Source organism: Stegostoma tigrinum, chromosome 17, assembly GCF_030684315.1.
Source record: "Stegostoma tigrinum isolate sSteTig4 chromosome 17, sSteTig4.hap1, whole genome shotgun sequence".
NCBI classification, from domain to species: Eukaryota; Metazoa; Chordata; class Chondrichthyes; order Orectolobiformes; family Stegostomatidae; genus Stegostoma; species Stegostoma tigrinum.
The window spans coordinates 27,714,865-27,733,723 of record NC_081370.1 but is presented as its reverse complement, the minus strand read 5'-3'; the positions used below and the strand labels follow the sequence as shown (position 1 = coordinate 27,733,723).

General features: G+C 41.3%; 1 protein-coding gene across 2 annotated transcripts in view; it reads right to left on the bottom strand.

Annotated features, from left to right (window-relative positions):
• Positions 1-18,859, bottom strand: part of dennd5a (DENN/MADD domain containing 5A) — a 225,811-nt gene that overhangs the window by 24,390 nt on the left and 182,562 nt on the right. For both annotated transcript variants that reach the window (XM_048545755.2, XM_048545756.2), the window contains 2 exons: positions 15,524-15,652; positions 796-917 (listed from right to left, as the gene is read on the bottom strand). In XM_048545755.2, the coding sequence (XP_048401712.1) occupies positions 796-917; positions 15,524-15,652 (251 nt within the window). The remainder of the gene's footprint in view (positions 1-795; positions 918-15,523; positions 15,653-18,859) is intronic.

Sequence of the window (18,859 nt, the reverse complement as noted above, 5' to 3'; positions counted from 1 at the left end):
ACTTTTTCCTTCTTTCATGTAGTACATTTAGCTCAGCCTCTAGCTCAGTGACTCTGAGCTGAGATTTCCCATGCTGCAAACGTTTGCTGCACATCAGCTTTCCCTGGATCACAGTGTTACCAGCAGCTTCCACAGGCTGCAACCATGAGAGAACACCTGTTCTGCCACAGTTAATGAAATATAATGAATTAATTTTATTATATGATTAATAATGTGGCTTTTTTTTTTACTTGACCAATTTGTACACTATTCTGAAACTTAAGAATAGACCTTTGCCACTCACCAGTTCTCACCAAAGAACTGGTTCCTTTGCTATTAGTACAGCCAGATCCATTCCAAACTCTCCAGTTTACACTCAGTCTCCTCAGCTATAATTGTTTCCCTAGTTATTGTAGCTATATTATACTATTTTATGCATCCTAAAATTAATGTACATCAAGTAACTAAATCTCAAGTAGATGTTTTGATAGGGAAGTGCAAGGATATTCTGTAGTTACAATGCTATCAAGTCCAACAAATTCTTATTTATGGCTCGAGACAAAAAACTGCTGATGCTGGATTCCAAGGTAGACAAACAGGAGGCCGGAAGAACATAGCAGGCCAGGCAGCATCTGGACAAAAGTATCAGTCAACATTTCAGGTATTATCTTTCTTCAGGACTGAAGAAAGGTAATACCCTAAACACTGATTGCTCCTTTCATCCAGGTGCTATCTGGCCTGCTGTGCTCTTCCAGCCGCCTGTTTGTCTACTGTATTTATGGCTCAGTCACTTTTAGCGTATCAGTGGGTACTTACTGATTGTTGTGAACACATTAGTGAAACAGAAATAATCTACTGCATTGAAAGAAAGGAGGTGGTAAAGGAATTGTTCCTTCTCATCATCGCAGCGAAGGAAGGCATAGTGCTTATATAGTTTTCTGTAATTAAAAAGAGAAGATACATTTAAATAAAAACACTTTTAAGAAAACAGTTGAGAAAATAGTTTAATTGTTTGACCAAATACTAAAAAGTGTTAGGATGCTTTTATAGAAGCTAAATCCAATAAAATATTATTGGCTATGATTTTTTTTCCACTAATGAGGCCCACATATCTAACTATAGTAGTTCACAACGAGATACTGATGCGTACTAATTGTTTCCAGAAGGATAGTCAGCACTAGGCCAACACTAGAATCAATGGGAAATCTCTCTGTTGTTGGAATCATATCTTGAAAAAGAGAAGATGGTTGTGAATGCAAGACATCAGTTATCTCAGTTCCAGTTCATCTATGCAGAGGTTTTTCAGTGTCCCAGGCCCAAACATCTTCAACTGCTTCGTCAATGACCTTCCCTCAATTGTAAAGTCAGGAGTGTGAATGTGTGTTAATGACTACATAATGTTCAGCAGGATTCGTGACTTCTCGGATACTAAAGCAGTCCACATCCAAATGCAGGAAGATCTGAACAACATCGAGGTTTGGGCCGATAAAATGGCAAGTAAAATTCACACCAAATAAGTGCCAGGCACTGACCACTGATTCAAAGAATCATTAAACCTAACAGTACAAAAGGGGCCCATTGAGTCGGCACTGACAAAAAAACTACTCTAAATTTACCTTAGTCCCCCCTTTCCAGCACCTGCCTGACGGGTTTGAATATTATGACATTTCAAGTATTTATCCAAGTACTTTTTAAAGGTTGTGAGGTTTCCTGCTCAACTACCCTCCAAGTGCATTCTAGACTCTCACCACCTGCTGGGTGAAATTTCTTGCCCTCAAATCCCCTCCTTCTGCATTTCACCTTAAAATCATGCCTACTTGTTACTGACCCTCCAAACAGGAGGTACAGGTACTTTCTATCCACCTTATTCACGCCCTTCATAATCTTAAACTCCTCGATCAGGTCCCCTCTGAGTTTTTTCGACTCTATGCTTAACTGAGCTTATCCAGCCTCTCTTTAGCCAAATTGATCCATCTCAGGCAACATCTGGTGACTCTCCTCTGCATCTGCTCCAGTGCAGTCACATCTTTCCCATAGTGTGGTGACCAGAACTGCACACAGTACTCCAGGTCTGACCTAATCAAAGTTTTGCACAACCCCAATATAACTTCCCTGCTCTTATAAACTATACCACAACTGATAATAGCAAGTGTCTCATGTGCCTCCTTAAATACCCTACTAACTTGTTAGGCTGCCTTCAGGAATCTGAGGACAAGCACCCCAAGATCTTTCTGTTCTTCAAAACTTCCTAGCGTCCTGCCATTCATTGAGTACTCCCTTGTCTTGTTACCTCACACTTATCAGAGCTAAATTTTATCTGCCTCTGACCTATCTATCTGACCTCTATTCATCTATATCCTTCTGTAAACTAAGACCTTCGTCCTCACTGCAAACCATCTGGCCATTGTGCATGTAATCTACAAACTTGCTTGTCATCTTTCCCACATTTTCTACTATATTGTTTATGTACATCACAAACAAAAACTAATCCAGCATTGATCCCTGTAGTTTGCCACTGGATACTGACCTCCAGTCACACAAATAGTCTTCTACCATCACCCTCTGTCTCCAACTACTGAGCCAATTATCATCACCAAATGGGAACCTGTGGGCCTGTACGCACACCAATTCCATTTTGAATGGTCCCCAGTGTTCTGTTGTTGATTTACCCAGGAGTAGATGTTCCCAGTCTACTTTGACCAGAGATAATGGGAACTGCAGATGCTGGAGAATCCAAGAATAACAAAGTGTGAAGCTGGATGAACACAGCAGGCCAAGCACATCTCAGGAGCATAAAAGCTGACCTTTCGGGCCTAGACCCTTCATCAGAGAGGGGGATGGGGAGAGGGTTCTGAAATAAATAGGGAGAGTGGGGGAGGCAGACCGAAGATGAATAGAGGAGATGATAGGTGGAGAGGAGAGTATAGGTGGGGACGAGATAGGTCAGTCCGGGGAGGACGGACAGGTCAAGGAGGCGGGATGAGGTTAGTAGGTGGGAAATGGAGATGCGGCTTGAGGTGGGAGGAGGGGATAGGTGAGAGGAAGAACAGGTTAGGGAGACGGGGACGAGCTGGGCTGGTTTTGGGATGTGGTGGGGAAAGGGGAGAGTTTGAAGCTAGTGAAATAGTGAAGGACTTCACTAGCTTCAAAATCTCCCTTTCCCCCACCGCATCCCAAAACCGGCCCAGCTCGTCCCCTGCCCCCACTGCATCACAAAACCAGCCCAGCTCGTCCCCGCCTCCCTAACCTGTTCTTCCTCTCACCTATCCCCTCCTCCCACCTCAAGCCGCATCTCCATTTCCCACCTACTAACCTCATCCCGCCTCCATGACCTGTCCGTCCTCCCCGGACTGACCTATCCCCTCCCAACCTATACTCTCCTCTCCACCTATCTTCTCCTCTCTCCATCTTCAGTCCGCCTCCCCCTCTCTCCCTATTTATTTCAGAGCCCTCTCCCCATCCCCCTCTCTGAAGAAGGGTCTAGGCCCGAAACATCAGCTTTTGTGCTCCTGAGATGCTGCCTTGCCTGCTGTGTTCATCCAGCTTCACACTTTGTTACTTTGACCAGATCCTATTTTAATGAATTTTGTCTTCTCCCAGTCCAAAACCCCCTTCGACAGTCCATCACTTTTCAGTTCTATAACAAGCTTGAAACATATGGTATTGTGGTCACTATCACTAAAATGCTCTCCGATTACTGTCACCTGTTTGACTTCATTGCTAAGATTAGATACAGTGCTGCACCATCTCTTGTGGGACCTTCAATATCTAAAAGCTCTCCTGAATACATTTCAAGAAATCTGTCCTCCTAAATCCTTTACACTATGACTATCACAATTGTAGTTGCGGAGGTTGAAATGCCATAATATAATAACCCACTTTTGTTTTTACGCACTTCAATGAATTGTTTACAGATCTGCTCCTCTATTGTCTACTGACTGTCCCCTTTCTATTCCTAAGCTCTACTTTAAAGCCTCAGTTGAAAACATATAGTCTTGGCTCACTGCAGTATCTGACTCCATTATTGGTAATGTAACACCACCTCCTCTTTTTCACCCTTCCCTATCCTGCCTGAAGATCCCATACCCCGCAATGTTGAGTTGCCATCTCCTAGAAGACAGAATCTAACCAAAACCACACCCCCCACCCAGCCCACACTTGACATTCGAAGACCAACCTGACGTGAAAATATATTGCTGTTCCCTCACAGTGGCTGGGTCAAAAATCCTGGAATTTCCTTCTTAAGGAGTCATGGATTGCAGTTATTCGAGAAGGCATCTTATCAGTACCTTCTCAAGGAAAACTAGGGATGGGCACTAAATGCTAGCAAGCCAGCATCGCCCCGTTCCGCAAGTGAGTAAAACACCTGCAAGATGTACTGCAGAGATTCACCAAGACTACTCAGACAGCAACTTCTAAACTCATGATCACTGCCATTTAGAAGGGCACGTATGGCAGATAGAGGGGAACACTACCTGCAAGGTTGCCTCCAAGTCACTAAAAAAAACAGATTTGGAAGGAGATAGTATCTCCTTCAACTCACTGAATCAAAATCCTGTAAATCCCTCCCCGTTGACATTGTGAGTCTGCTTACAGCAAACAACTGCAGAAATTCAAGAAAGCAATTCAACACTGTTCTCAAGGGAAAATAGAGAAAGGCATTATATTTCAAAGTCAGGTTGATGACTTGCTTGGAAGGGAATGTGCAGCTGATGATGGTTCAAAGTTTCTGGATGTGGTGCTACTCAAGTGGGCTATATTGTCTTGGATATTATCAAGCATCTGAAGTATTGTTGGAGATGGCAAGTGGGAGTATTCGATTTCATCGATTTCCTGTCTTGTGTCCAGGGCTCTCTCTTTGATGTTTCTTGCCAGCCCAAGCCTGTTTATTGTCCTCGTCTTACTGCATTACAACGTATACGACTTCACTATCTGAGGAGTTGCAAAAATTGCTGAACATCGTGCTAAGTGTGACTCCAATCAGTGGAAAGTTCTATCAGCTGTAGTTTTGCTCAGGCTTTCTGATGCCACAATTGGTCAAATATGACTTTGTTGATATGGACAGGCAACCTCGATCCCCTCCCATCCTTTGGAGTTCAATTTTTTTTTGAATTTTCAATCTTTGAACCAAAGCTATATTGGGGTAAGGAGCCAAGTGGCCTTTGTAGAAGTCAAACTGAGTGTCAGAGAACAGGTTATTGCAAAGCAAATGCTGCCTGATAGTACTGCTGATGACCCCTTTCATCACTTTACTGATTAGAGTGGAAGCTGATGGGGGCAGTATGTGGCCTGATTGCATTTGTATTGTTTTGTATGTACAGGACACACCTGGACAATTTTCCACATTGCTGGGTGGATGCCAGTGTTGTAGTTGCACTGGAAGGTTTGGCCAGGGAATCAAGTTTTGGAGCACAAGTCTTTAGTACCATTGCCCGAAAAATGTCAAGTCCTGTAGCCTTTACAGGCCCTCACGCTTTCAATGGTTTCTTAATATTACATGTCATGAATTGAATTAGCTGAAGATTGGCATCCGTGATGAGGTGGAGGTGGGTCATCCACTTCTGGCTGAAGATTGTTGCAAATGTTTCAGCTTAACCTTTGTATTAATGGGCTGGGCTCCACTATCTTTGAGGGTGAGGATATTTGTGAAACCTCTTCTTTGAGCGAGCTGTTTCATTTTCCACCAATATTCATGACTGAAGATGTCAGGACTCCAGGGCCAAAATCTGATCCACCTATTATGGAATCACTTAGTTCTGTCTATCACTTGCTTCTTTCACTGTTTTGGTCTCAAGTAGGCTTCTCCTGGCATGTTCTCTTACAATCTTCTTTGAAACAGGTTTCTTCATCTGGTTTAATGGTATTAATAAAGTGGGGGATATGCTGGGTCATCCGGTTCTGCAGATTGTGTTGGAGTAAAATTCTGAAGCTGATGGTCCTCAGCACTTCATGACTGCCTAATCTTGAGTTGTCCCCTAGATCTGTTTCAAATTTATCCCATTTAGCACAGTGATGAGATACAGCATTTCTCAACTGTCTCCCCATGAGGCTCCAGTTAACATTCAATGTCGGCCATCTGTTTGAGTAAATAACCTCTCCGAAGTTGAAGGATCAATAGAGCATTTTTTTAACAAGAAACAACTTGCAATTAATTTTCAGGCCTAGCGTCATAAATAAACAGTTTATTTGTTCTTATTTAATACAAGCTGCTGCTCACAGTCCAAAGGTTATCTTCAACTCTCAGCTCACAGCTCCAAACTAAAGACAATAATAAAAAGAATAAAATAATTAAAAATCAGAGAGGATTCTAACACTAGGCCCTTTAATTTTGTGCATCTCTATTAAATTGGCTCCTCTGTTCCAAAGGAAACAACTCAGGCTAATTCAGTGTTTCTAGTCTTGAAAGAAAGTAAAAAAAAAATCAAACTGGCAGTTTTAAGAGTTCTCTCACAACCTCAAAGTGACAAAGCGCTTCATAGTCAGTGGAGTACTTTGAATTGTAGACACTGTTGTAGTGCCGTAAAGAGCAGCTCCATCAATGGAATATAATAATTTGCAAAAAGGCTGTTTTAAATTGATGATAACAAAGGGATGAATGTTATCCAGAATAGTAAGGATAACACCTTGTTCTTTTTCAAAATAATGGCATGTAATCTTTTACATCCACCTGAGAGAACATATGGGGGCCTCAATTTAACGTCTCATCCACAAGATGACAGTAGCAAGCACCACTTCTTCACTACTGCACTGAAATGTCAGTCTTGACTTTTATGTTCAGATCTTGGTATCAGATGTGAATTCACAAACACCTGGCAAAGTTGAGAAAGTTACTAATTGAACCATCATTGACTGAAAACATGAGTACTCTTAAATCTCCTCTGTAGCCGCTCCAAAAGGTGACCAGAACTGTATGCGAGCTCAAGCTGTGGCACATTTAGGGTTTTAAACAATTCTCATGCACTCTCCATGCAGTTGTATTCTACACCTTGACTAATAAAGGAAACCTACTGCCTTCAAGCATTGGATAAGATCCATTTATTCCGCTACATTTCTCAGAACCTGACCATTTGTTCTATATTTATTTGTCTTGTCTTTCCTCCTGTTTATTATCCCCTCACATTAGTCTGAATTGAATTCCATTTTCCAAAATTCTATCCACCTGATAAACCCATTGATATCTTTATGTTCTTTAGCATTTCCTTCCTTGCCATCAGCCACCCAGCCAATCTTTCTATAATTTGTAAACTTCTGAATTCTTCACTACATTTAAGTTTACATTATTGATGAATATCACAAAAAGAAAGAAACCTGGTGTACTGACATCTGCAGAACATCTTTGGAAAGAGCCTTTCTGCCACAGTCAACTTGGATCCAATTTACTAAGTTTCCCTGGATCTCACAGCTTTTACTTTCCTGACACATTGGCTATATGGGATTTTGTCAACATCCAAATGGACCACAACAAATATCTCACCTCAGTGAAACTCCTGGTTATGATATCAAAAACATTCAATCAAGTTAATCAGACAAGATCTTCATCCTCATTTTATTCATTAAATTCATGCTGACTGCACTTAATTTATGTCTAAATTATAATTAATGCTGAGACTAGGCTGATTGACTTGCAAATAATTATTTAGTCTATCCTTTTCACACTTTTTCAACAACAGTACAAACTCCAAGCCCTTGAGCAGCATGCCAGTAGTCAAAGAATGTGGTAAAACTCTGCCATGTCCTACTTTGATTCTCTTACCAACCTGGGGTACATTTCATTTGGGAAAATTTATATACAAGTTTGTTACAGTCCCACTTGATGTTATTACTGGACAAGCCAGAAGCGAGACTGAAATCTGGCTTGATAGATTTATTCTGGTTTTAATGAGGTGGTCTTTCACTGAAACACAATCACAAAATGTTGCAGATTCACTTTTAACAATAATACAGAAGTTTATTAGCAAAAAAAAATAGAATAAAACAAATAATTTACATATATCACACATTTAAAGATTTTGAATGATATGGTAAAAATACAATCCCAGTAATCCTAAAAGTATCCCATTACAGTGATCAAACTCCAGAGAGAATTTCCTTCTGTATTATCTCTCTAGGGATTGACTTGGTGGTGGCTTCAATTCCCAGTCATGGGTCTTCCAGTAAGACTCTTCAGGGTTTTTAACCAAACACTTCTGATCTGAAACTTGAACTAAACTCCTCATACTGAGGTAACCCCTTTCTTAATGGCTCAAAACCATCTCTCTTTCTCTTCCCTTTACACATTTCATTTTAGCCAAGACTTCTGCAAAACTGCAAACTTAAATTAAAGAAGCCATTTTCCAAGCTATGCATGTTTCCCTAGGGCCAAAAAATTATTCCAGAGTATTCTATTCAATGCCCAATGTAATACACTGTTTACTTTGTTTGTTCAAACTCTCCCAATGTGAACAAAACTATATAACTCTACAGGAAATCTCTCCCTCAATGTGTTTTTAAATAAATCACCATACTGAAATATTTACAAGTTAATCATTAAATCTCTTCAGGTGCACAGAAAACACTGGTTCAAAATTCAAAACTCAAAAATTAATTCTATTAAAATATGCATAAATAACACGCCTTACATCAAAACCCCCAATATTTCCCCTCTCATTATGTTTATGCATTCTATTATATCAGACTTGTGCTCATTAGCTACAACGTCTCTATTCTTCCTCCCTTTTACAAGAAGTATAAGATTGTGATCCACAAATTACTTTTTTAGTCTCTAAAAGGCCCTACATTTTCCTTAGTTGTATAGAACATTGAACAGTACAGCACAGAACAGGCCCTTCAGCCCACAATGTTGTGCCGACCATTGATCCTCATGTATGCACCCTCAAATTTCTGTGACCATATGCATGTCCAGCAGTCTCTTAAATGAACCCAATGACTTTGCTTCCACAACTGCTGCTGGCAACGCATTCCATGCTCTCACAACTCTCTGTGTAAAGAACCCGCCTCTGACATCCCCTCTATACTTTCCACCAACCAGCTTAAAACTATGACCCCTCATGCTAGCCATTTCTGCCCTGAGAAATAGTCTCTGGCTATCAACTCTATCTATGCCTCTCATTATCTTGTATACCTCAATCAGGTCCCCTCTCCTCCTCCTTTTCTCCAATGAAAAGAGACCAAGCTCAGTCAACCTCTCTTCATAAGATAAGCCCTCCAGTCCAGGCAGCATCCTGGTAAACCTCCTCTGAACCCTCTCCAAAGCATCCACATCTTTCCTATAATACGGCGACCAGAACTGGACGCAGTATTCCAAGTGCGGTCTAACCAAAGTTTTATAGAGCTGCAACAAGATCTCACGACTGTTAAACTCAATCCCCCTGTTAATGAAAGCCAAAACACCATATGCTTTCTTAACAACCCTGTCCACTTGGGTGGCCATTTTAAGGGATCTATGTATCTGCACACCAAGATCCCTCTGTTCCTCCACACTGCCAAGAATCCTATCCTTAATCCTGTACTCAGCTTTCAACTTCGACCTTCCAAAATGCATCACCTCGCATTTATCCAGGTTGAACTCCATCTGCCACCTCTCGGCCCATCTCTGCATCCTGTCAATGTCCCGCTGCAGCCTACAACAGCCCTCTATACTGTCAACGACACCTCCGACCTTTGTGTCATCTGCAAACTTGCTGACCCATCCTTCAATCCCCTCATCCAAGTCATTAATAAAAATTACAAACAGTAGAGGCCCAAGGACAGAGCGCTGTGGAACCCCACTCACCACTGACTTCCAGGCAGAATATTTTCCTTCTACTACCACTCGCTGTCTTCTGTTGGCCAGCCAATTCTGTATCCAAGCAGCTAAGTTCCCCTGTATATCATTCCTCCTGACCTTCTGAATGAGCCTACCATGGGGAACCTTATCAAATGCCTTACTGAAGCCCATATACACAACATCCACAGCTCGACCCTCATCAACTTTTCTAGTCACATCCTCAAAAAACTCGATAAGGTTTGTGAGGCATGACCTACCCCTCACAAAGCCGTGTTGACTGTATTTGATCAAGCCATGCTCTTCCAGATGGTCATAAATCTTATCCCTCAGAATCCTTTCTAACACCTTGCAGACGACAGACGTGAGACTTACTGGTCTATAATTGCCGGGGATTTCCCTATTTCCTTTCTTGAAGAGAGGAATTACATTTGCCTCTCTCCAGTCCTCAGGTACGACTCCAGTGGAGAGCGAGGATGCAAAGATCTTCGCAGGTGGCGAAGCAATTTCATTTCTCGCTTCCCAAAGCAGCTGAGGACAAATCTGGTCCGGGCCTGGCGACTTGTCAATCTTAATGTTTGACAAAATTTTCAGCACATCAGCTTCCTCTATCTCTATCCATTCCAGCATGCACACCTGCTCTTCAAAGGTTTCATTCACTAGGTATACTTGGTATTTATGCATTTGTAAATAATGCGCTCTCCCCACTTTTAATATACAATTATTTTTCCATGTTTGTTCTCTGTCCCTTATTTTCCAAATTTACTTTCTAATTTAATCTAGAAGCCTCGAGTATTCTGAAGGTTAAAGATTCCCTATTTGTCTTACCTTACCTTTTCTTGGTGGCACAGTGGCTCCTGTTGGCTGTTTTCTGAGTGGCTCACAGTGGCACTGCTGCCTCACAGTGCAAAGGACATGGGTTCAATCTCACACGGGCAACTGTCTGTGTAGTATTTGCATGTTCTACCTGTGTCTGCGTGAGTTTCTGCTGGGTGCTCTGGTTTCCTCCCACAGACCAAAGAGGTGCAGGTTAGCTGCACTGGCCATGCTAAATTTCCCATAATGTCCAGAGATGCACAAGTTAGGTGGATTAGACATGGGAAATGCAGGGTTACAGGGAAAGGGTAGGGGGAATGATCTGGGTGGGATACTCTTTGGAGGAAGTGTTGTGGACTTGTTGGGCCAAATGGCCTGTTTCCACACCATAGCGATTCTATGTTCTATGTTCCCTGATATCCAAGAGGCTGTAGATTTGAGTATCTAAATATTCACTTTTGTGGGACTACATTTGCCCTGATTCATTATTATCTCCTTGGCTACTGACTGACATGATTTGCTGAAAGCAACAAATCTGCACCCCACTTTTGACATATCACATTGAAACATAATAAAAATCAGCTTTTATGAAATTGGGAAGTTTTACAATAATGCAAAATAATTGAAGTATGCTCACTACCATCGAAATGCTCTCTCAAAAACACCCTTTTCATTCCCCCAATTCATTTCTTGAAATTAAGTCTAAAATTGACCCATCTTTTGCTGTGCTTGCTCCATTCGGACTAATAAAAATCTCCAGAATACAAAGAATTCTATGCATCCTTTTACAGTGATTCTCAGTTAATATCCAGGTCGTGGGTGACTCCTACCTTCTATTCTGCCCCATAGGTTGTGAGAAGTTCATTTGCAAATGTACTTTTGTACCTCAATAAAAACCGAAAGAACTACAGATGCTGTAAATCAGGACCAAAAACAAAGTTGTTGGAAAAGCTCAGCAGGTTTGGCAGCATCTATGAAGAAAAAGAAATAAGATTTAATATTTCAGTTCCAGAGGCCCTTCCTCAGAATGGATGGTGGCTGGGAAAACTATCAGTTTACATATAGAAAATAGGGAGGTGAGTTGGGTAGGGAGTAAACGATAGGACTAAAGTGCCAAAACCAAGAGAAGCACAGTTGGACTGACAAAGGAGTTGATAACAATCAGGCTGGGAGGGTAACAAGTTGTAAATTGGGACTATTAGTGACTAACAACAGGTGGTGGTGTGTACTCGCAGCCTACGTGGTAACAAGGCCTGATGTGTAGAGTAGGGGGCTGGGACATGGAAGAGTTTAGGCCCTAAAATTATTGAACTCGATGTTGGGTCCAGAGGGCTGACGTGTCCCCAAGCAGAAAATGAAGTGTTGTTCTTCCAGCTTGCATTGAGCTTCACTGGAACACTGCAGCAAGCCAGAGACAGAGATGTTAGCTAGGGAAGAGGGTGGTGTGTTTAAGTGGCAGGCAATGTGTAGTTCGGGGTCTTTCTTTGTGAGCAGAACGCAGATGTTCTGCAAAACAGTCACCCAGTCTACGTTTCGTTTCCCCAATGTAGAGGAGACCACATTGTGAGCAAAAAATGCTGTAGACTAGATTCTGGGAAGTGCAGGTAAAGTGTTGCTTACCTGGAAGGTATGTTTGGGGCCTTGGATACTGGAGAGGGATGAAATAAATGAGCAGGTGTTACACCTTCGCTGGTTACAGGGGAAGGTGCCTTAGGGCTATGGGGTTTGGTGGGGGTGAAGGAATTGTCCACCAGGGTGTCCCAGAGGGAACTGTCCCTGTAGAAGGCAGACAAGGCAGGGGAGGGAAGGGGAATGTGTGTTTGGTGGTGGCATTTCACTGCAGGTGGCAGAAATGGCATCTGACGATCTTCTGGATGTAGATGCTGGTGGGATGGCCACCCACCACCATCCTCCACCGCTTGGCTGAGCTCGTCCTCATCCTCAGCAACTTCTGTTTTATCTCCTCTCATTTTCTCCAGGTAAGAGGGGTGGCCATGGATACCAGCATCGACCCTAGTTATGCCTGTCTCTTCCTGGGGTACGTGGAACATTCCTTGTTCCAGTCCTATTCTGGCACCCAACCATAACTCTTTCTCCAATACATCAATGATGTATCGGTGCTGCTTCCCTCTCTTGTCTGGAATTGGAAAAGTTAATCGATTTCACCTCCAATTTCCTCCCTGCGCTCCCTTTCACTTGGTCTATCTCTGACTCCTCCCTTCCCTTCCTCGACACTTCTGTTACCATTTCTGGGAGTACACTGGCCACTAATATCCACTATAAACCCACTGAGTCCCACAGCTACCTGGACTATACATCCTCATATCCTGCTTCCTGTAAAGACTCCATCACATTCCCACAATTTCTCCGTCTCCATCTATATGTTCAGATGAGGCCAACTTCAACAAGGGAGCCTCCGAAATGTCCACTTTCTTCCTCAACTAAGGATTCCCAAGTACCATTGTCAACAAGGCCCACAACTGGTTCTGACCCATCTCCTGCACTTCCAACTTTACCCGTTCTGTTCCCTCCCCTAACAGCGATAGTGTTCCCTTGACCTTACCTACTATCCCACCAGCATCCACATCCAGAAGATCATGAGACGCCATTTCTGCCACCTCCAGACACATATTTCCCTCAGCTCCCTTGTCCCCTTTCCGCAGGACTGTTCCCTCTCTAACACCCTGGTCCACAATTCCTTCACCCCCACCACTCTCCACAGCCTTATGCCACCTTCCCCTGTAACCAGCGAAGGTGCAACACATGCCCATTTACCTCCTCCCTCCCCAGTATCCAAGGGCCAAACATACCTTCCAGATAAGCAATACTTCACCCACATTTCCCAGAATCTAGTCTACTGCATTTGCTGCTCACAATGTTGTCTCCTCTACATTGGAGAAACAAAACATAAACATCTACGTTCTGCTCACAAAAAAGATCCAGAACTACATGTTGACTGCCATTTTAATGCACTGCCAACATCTCTGTCTCTGGCTTGCAGCAGTGTTCCGGCAAAGCTCAAAGCAAGCTGGAAGAACAATACCTTATTTTCCACTTGGGGACCCTGCCGCCCTCCAGACTCAATATCGAGTCCAATAATTTCAGGGCCTAAACTCTCCCATGTCCCAGCTCCCTACCCCACATACCAGGTCTTGTTACCACATAGGCTGCTTGTCTGCACCAGCACCTGTTGTTCGTCACTAAATGTCCCTATTTACAACTATTCACCCCAGCAGCCTGCTTGTTATTAACTCCTTTGTCTGTCCAACTCTTCTTTCTCTAGGCCCTATCCTATCATTTTCTCTCTACCCCACCCCCTATCCCTATTTTCTGCATATAAACTGACATTTTCTCAGCCACCATCCATTGAGGTAGGGTCACCAGACCGGAAACGCCAACTCTGATTTTTTCTTCACAGCTGTGCCAGACCTGCTGAGATTTTCCAGCAACTTTGTTTTTGTTCCTACTTTTCTATCTCCTTTTATCTGAGAAATTTAGAAAATCAGGTGTCCAGCTAAATGAATTATGATAAATTGGATTGTTAATTAATGATAATGTCATGAATTACTTTACTGTAAATTATTTTGCTGTAATCACAAATATGAATTCTTAAGAAGGCAGTTGTACCACGTATATGATACGACAGATCATTGATAAAACAAGTACCAAGTGAAATTCTGAGACAGTCTCATTATCAAATCAATGACTGGAAATGGTCTGCACATATCTGGCTAGATACACTAGCATACATGGTACTTTTCCATTAACCAGATTTATCTCTGGCTAAATCTTATAATTCTGCCAGAGTGTGCACACTAGTGGTTCACTTTCTGGTTTAGTGTCTGCTTCATCTGGAACATGATTCTATGAGCTAGTACACAGCACACAAACTAGGTTACCAATTCAACACAGTACTGAGGAGTTGCTGCACTTGCAGAGGTGCTATCTTTTGCATGAGACATTAAAATAATTCTTTCTCTATTGTTTCAGTCAGACATAGAAGCTTCCTTTCAGGGTCTAAAAACAGTAGGAGCTCTGATGTTCTAGTCGGTTTAAATCTCAGTAACTCATTTGTGATGTGACTATTGTAACTTACTGTGCATAGAATGTGTTGCTGCATTTTCCTACGTAAGTGACCAAACATCAAATTTAATTATTAGATTTAGATTAGGTTCCCCACAGTGTGGAAATAGGCCCTTCGGCCCAACAAGTCCACACCGCCCCTTGAAGCATCCCACCCAGACCCATCCCCCAATAACCCACACATCCCTGAATGCTACGGGCAATTTTAGCATGACCAATCCACCTAGCCTGCACATCTTTGGACTGTGGGAGGAAACCGGAGCACCTGGAGGAAACCCACGCAGACACGGAGAGAATGTGCAAACTCCACACAGACAGTCGCCTGAGGCTGGAATCTAACCCGGGTCCCTGGCGCTGTGAGGCTGCAGTGCTAACCACTGAGCCACCGTGCTGCCCTAGTTTGGATACTTTGAGAGGTTCTGAAGGTATAAATTATTTAAACACAATTTCTTCTTTTATTCAATATAGTTATGTTGATCCCTCATTAGGAACCTAAGCAGCCAAAAAATAATCCAGCCAACATTTATTAGTTCTAATTCTTTTGCCTTATTTTCCTCTGGATATTTCTAGCTTATATTGAGTTGATTGAAGTCAACATTATTGTAAGTACTCTTCTATCCTAATTGTATAACATATAATCACTGCCCTTACCCTGCCCACAGGTCATAAGAGATTCACTTCGCTCATCATATCTTCAACCTGGCTCAGCCTATTTCATCCTATGTGGTTTACGTGTTGCATGTGTAGCATGTGATATGCACGGAATGTGGTGTGATGCATGCGTGGAGTACTTGTGTCTTGTGTGTTTATTCTGGCTACTAATGTGGTATAGACAAAAGATGGCACTGACTAGTTCGAGGAAAGGTATACTGGACTACTTACTTTGTTAATTCATGGTCCGAGAGAAGCTGCTTGAGATGTCTGGACAGCAGTTTCTTCTCCATAGAAAGTCTCACCCAAGCTCGAGCTTTTCCCACATCAGTTTTGATCTCACCAATATTTTGGATGTGTCTGAAATAGGAAGAAAAATTCAGACAGTAGGTCAACCTATTCCACCCTGCTTAACAATAGCATATGGACTGCAGCAGTTAAAGAAAGCAGCTAACCACCCCATTCTGAAGGTTAACTATGGCAATAAATGCGGGGCCAGCTCGTGACACCCACATCCCACGAATGAACTTTCTTTTTAAAAAAAGCCCGGTTTTGTGATCTCTAGTTGTTCAGTAGATTTCTCAAGAAACACAGATCACAGGTCTAACCAAATTAACAGGGAGAAAAATAATTAACAGACTGAAAACAGATATTTTAAAAATCCTCATTTTTACCAAAATAAAACAGAACATCACGACCAAAAAGTTTTTCAGCCGTTTGTAGCCGATGTGAAACTAATAATCTAAATGGAGGAACTAAAAATCTTGTAACTAATTTATCAGGTATATGAATGAGAAGATTTTAGCTTTTTTAAAAAAAATAGCAACCTACCAAAATAAGAATATTCATTGAATCAATTTCAAGTGTTAAATTCTCCAGCTAGTACAGCTTTTAATTTACTGAATGGTTTCCACGTTAATTTCTATTGGTCTATCATTTCCGAATTGTGGCATTGCATTTATTATTGTTCATTTCAATGATCATACTGTAAATATATCAACACTAATAACTTGCTGTTACACATGATGATTCTGAAACTAAATCGACTTTTCCACAATGACTTCAATTCAATCAGCAACACCATGACTCCACTTGCATTAAACACCTTAACTTATTAAACAGAACAACCTCATCGCAGACATGTACAATTTGATCAACATACTAAATTGTAAATTGTTATTAGTGTACAAACCAGTATACGACATTTCTTCCTTTCAAAAACAAAATCTGCTTTTATATCTGCTTATAATAGGACAGTTGGTAATTAAATATTTTTGTGTTTCAGTTTGCAGTATGCTTTTAATTTCTCATTATCATTTCACTAACTGGTGGAATCTATCACTATTTACCCTGTCACAAATCTCGGTAATTACAAACATTTTTATTCTGTAACTACAAATGTTTCAGCTCAAGTGAAGAAAACTCCAATTTTTCAAATCTCTCTTCCTTCATCTCTGGTTACATCCTAGTGAATACACATTAGATCCTTTGAATTGCTTCTACAACATCCTTACAATGAGGTGTATCAAAGAAATCCTCAACTGTGGCCTAAGGTTCTGTTCTATCATCTTCCTTCGGTATGCTAGGCAAAAAGAAAATCCATTTTTATAATGATCCCTGTCATCAGTGTCTCTCTAACCAATTTAAAATCGTATCAGTTAAGAGTACTCTGTATCCCTGTTGCCACTTACAAAATATAATCCTATAGAATTGCATCTCAATACCTTATTCAAAATCATATTTTGGTTTGTTTAATACTGTTCACCATATTACAATCAGAAAATGCTTTTACTATGCCATTTTCCACTAGAAGTTGGTCTCCTTCAGTTCTTTCTACACTCCTTACTTCACCATTCCATCCATCCCAAAGAAAATCCAATTAAAGGGTAATTACTATTTAATCAAAGTTGAGACGCAAATCATCTGACTGCCATTATTTAAAAAAAACTCATTTCCTTATAAATGACATCACTACCAGTTCAAAGTTTTAATGTGTCAGCAATACAAGCTTAACAGGAAGATAATCCGAAAGGGAAAATCTTAAATTTAGATAAATTGATTCAGGTACTCATTATTTATACCTCTAAAGGATTAGTGTTAACTCGGTTGGAAGTAATAGAAAATCTCTGCGGCAAATTTATTTTTTCTCTTGCTTAACGTACTTCCCATTTGTCATTGATTTTAATCAGTCAGTCTGGCAAAGTACTGAAATAGTGACAGAGCAGAAACATACTCAGGCAGCAACTACTTGTAAAATGAATATGCTTTTCTTTTGTATATTCCTCTCCTCACCTCCTGGAGGTATTTACTACACGTTTGATGTGCATCTTCCGCTAGTGGTGATGTATGATGGTGATCATTCAGGATGTTCAAATTGCCATAGTAATGCATACTTCGCATGCATGTTGTGAAATTCATTCTAACTTTGACACAAGAAATATCTCATCTGGTCCTCCTCTGATAGCCACACTCATAAACTTCTATTATGTGTGCAAAAATTCTGCCATTCTTTCATTGTATTATTTGGCCATATTTATTGGCAATTTGTTGCCCCAGCAATCAGCAATCCAAAATGGTCAGTCTTTACGTACAGAATCAGATAATAAATATTAGCATGCTTCTTAATCATTGTAAAGACCACTTTTGTTTGGGATGGTGGACTAAAATTTAAACCAAAGAAACTATGGAAGATGATGTTACAGTTTTAAAGATGAACTGCTGGAACTCATTATGTGTTGTATATACAGTATTGCCTTATTCAACAGTGGGGTAGGATGCTAGACAACCCGGGGGGTGGGACAGGGAGGAGGGGTGTTTGTGTCTAAATGTCTCTGTTGTAGGACTGCTTTGCCCAGACACTGTCCTTCAATTGGTTTTTCAATTGACCGCGATTGTTGGGGCCTCAGGAGAGTGTAGCATCAACTATGCCAGTTCCTCAAGTGACAGCTACAGGCCTTGGGTTGGGACAATACAACAGAAATATCCAGTCTGTGAAGAGAAAGCATACACCTCTCTCACAGTATTATCTTTAGGAGCAGAAACAGCCAGACCTGTGGGAGACACCTACAGAGAGTCATTGACTCACACACAATTCAAAAAGGCTGATAAAAGCACTATAGGGAAAGGGAGCTTTGCAGTGAAGATTAGTGGCATTCCAAAAGTTTGAGAAACCTTTAAAAATCAACAAAAAATAATGAGAAAAGCAGTAAGGGGTGAGAAGATGAAATATGGGAGTAGCTAGTAATATAAAAGAAAATTGCGAGAGTTTTTTTCGATATCTAAAAGGTAACAGAGATGCAAGAGTGGACATTGGACCACTGGAAAATAAGGCTAGAGAAGTAGTAATGGGGAAAAAAGAAATGGCAGAGGCACCAAAGAGGTACCTTGCATTAGTTTTCACAATGGAAGACACCAGCAACCAAGCAGAACTTCAAGAGAGTCAGGGGGCAAATGTAAGTGTAATGGCTATCACTAAGCAAAAAGTGCTGGTGAAGCTGAAAGATATGAAGGGAGATGAATCATCCAAACCAGAAGGACTACAGCCTAGAATTCTGAAGGAGATAGCTG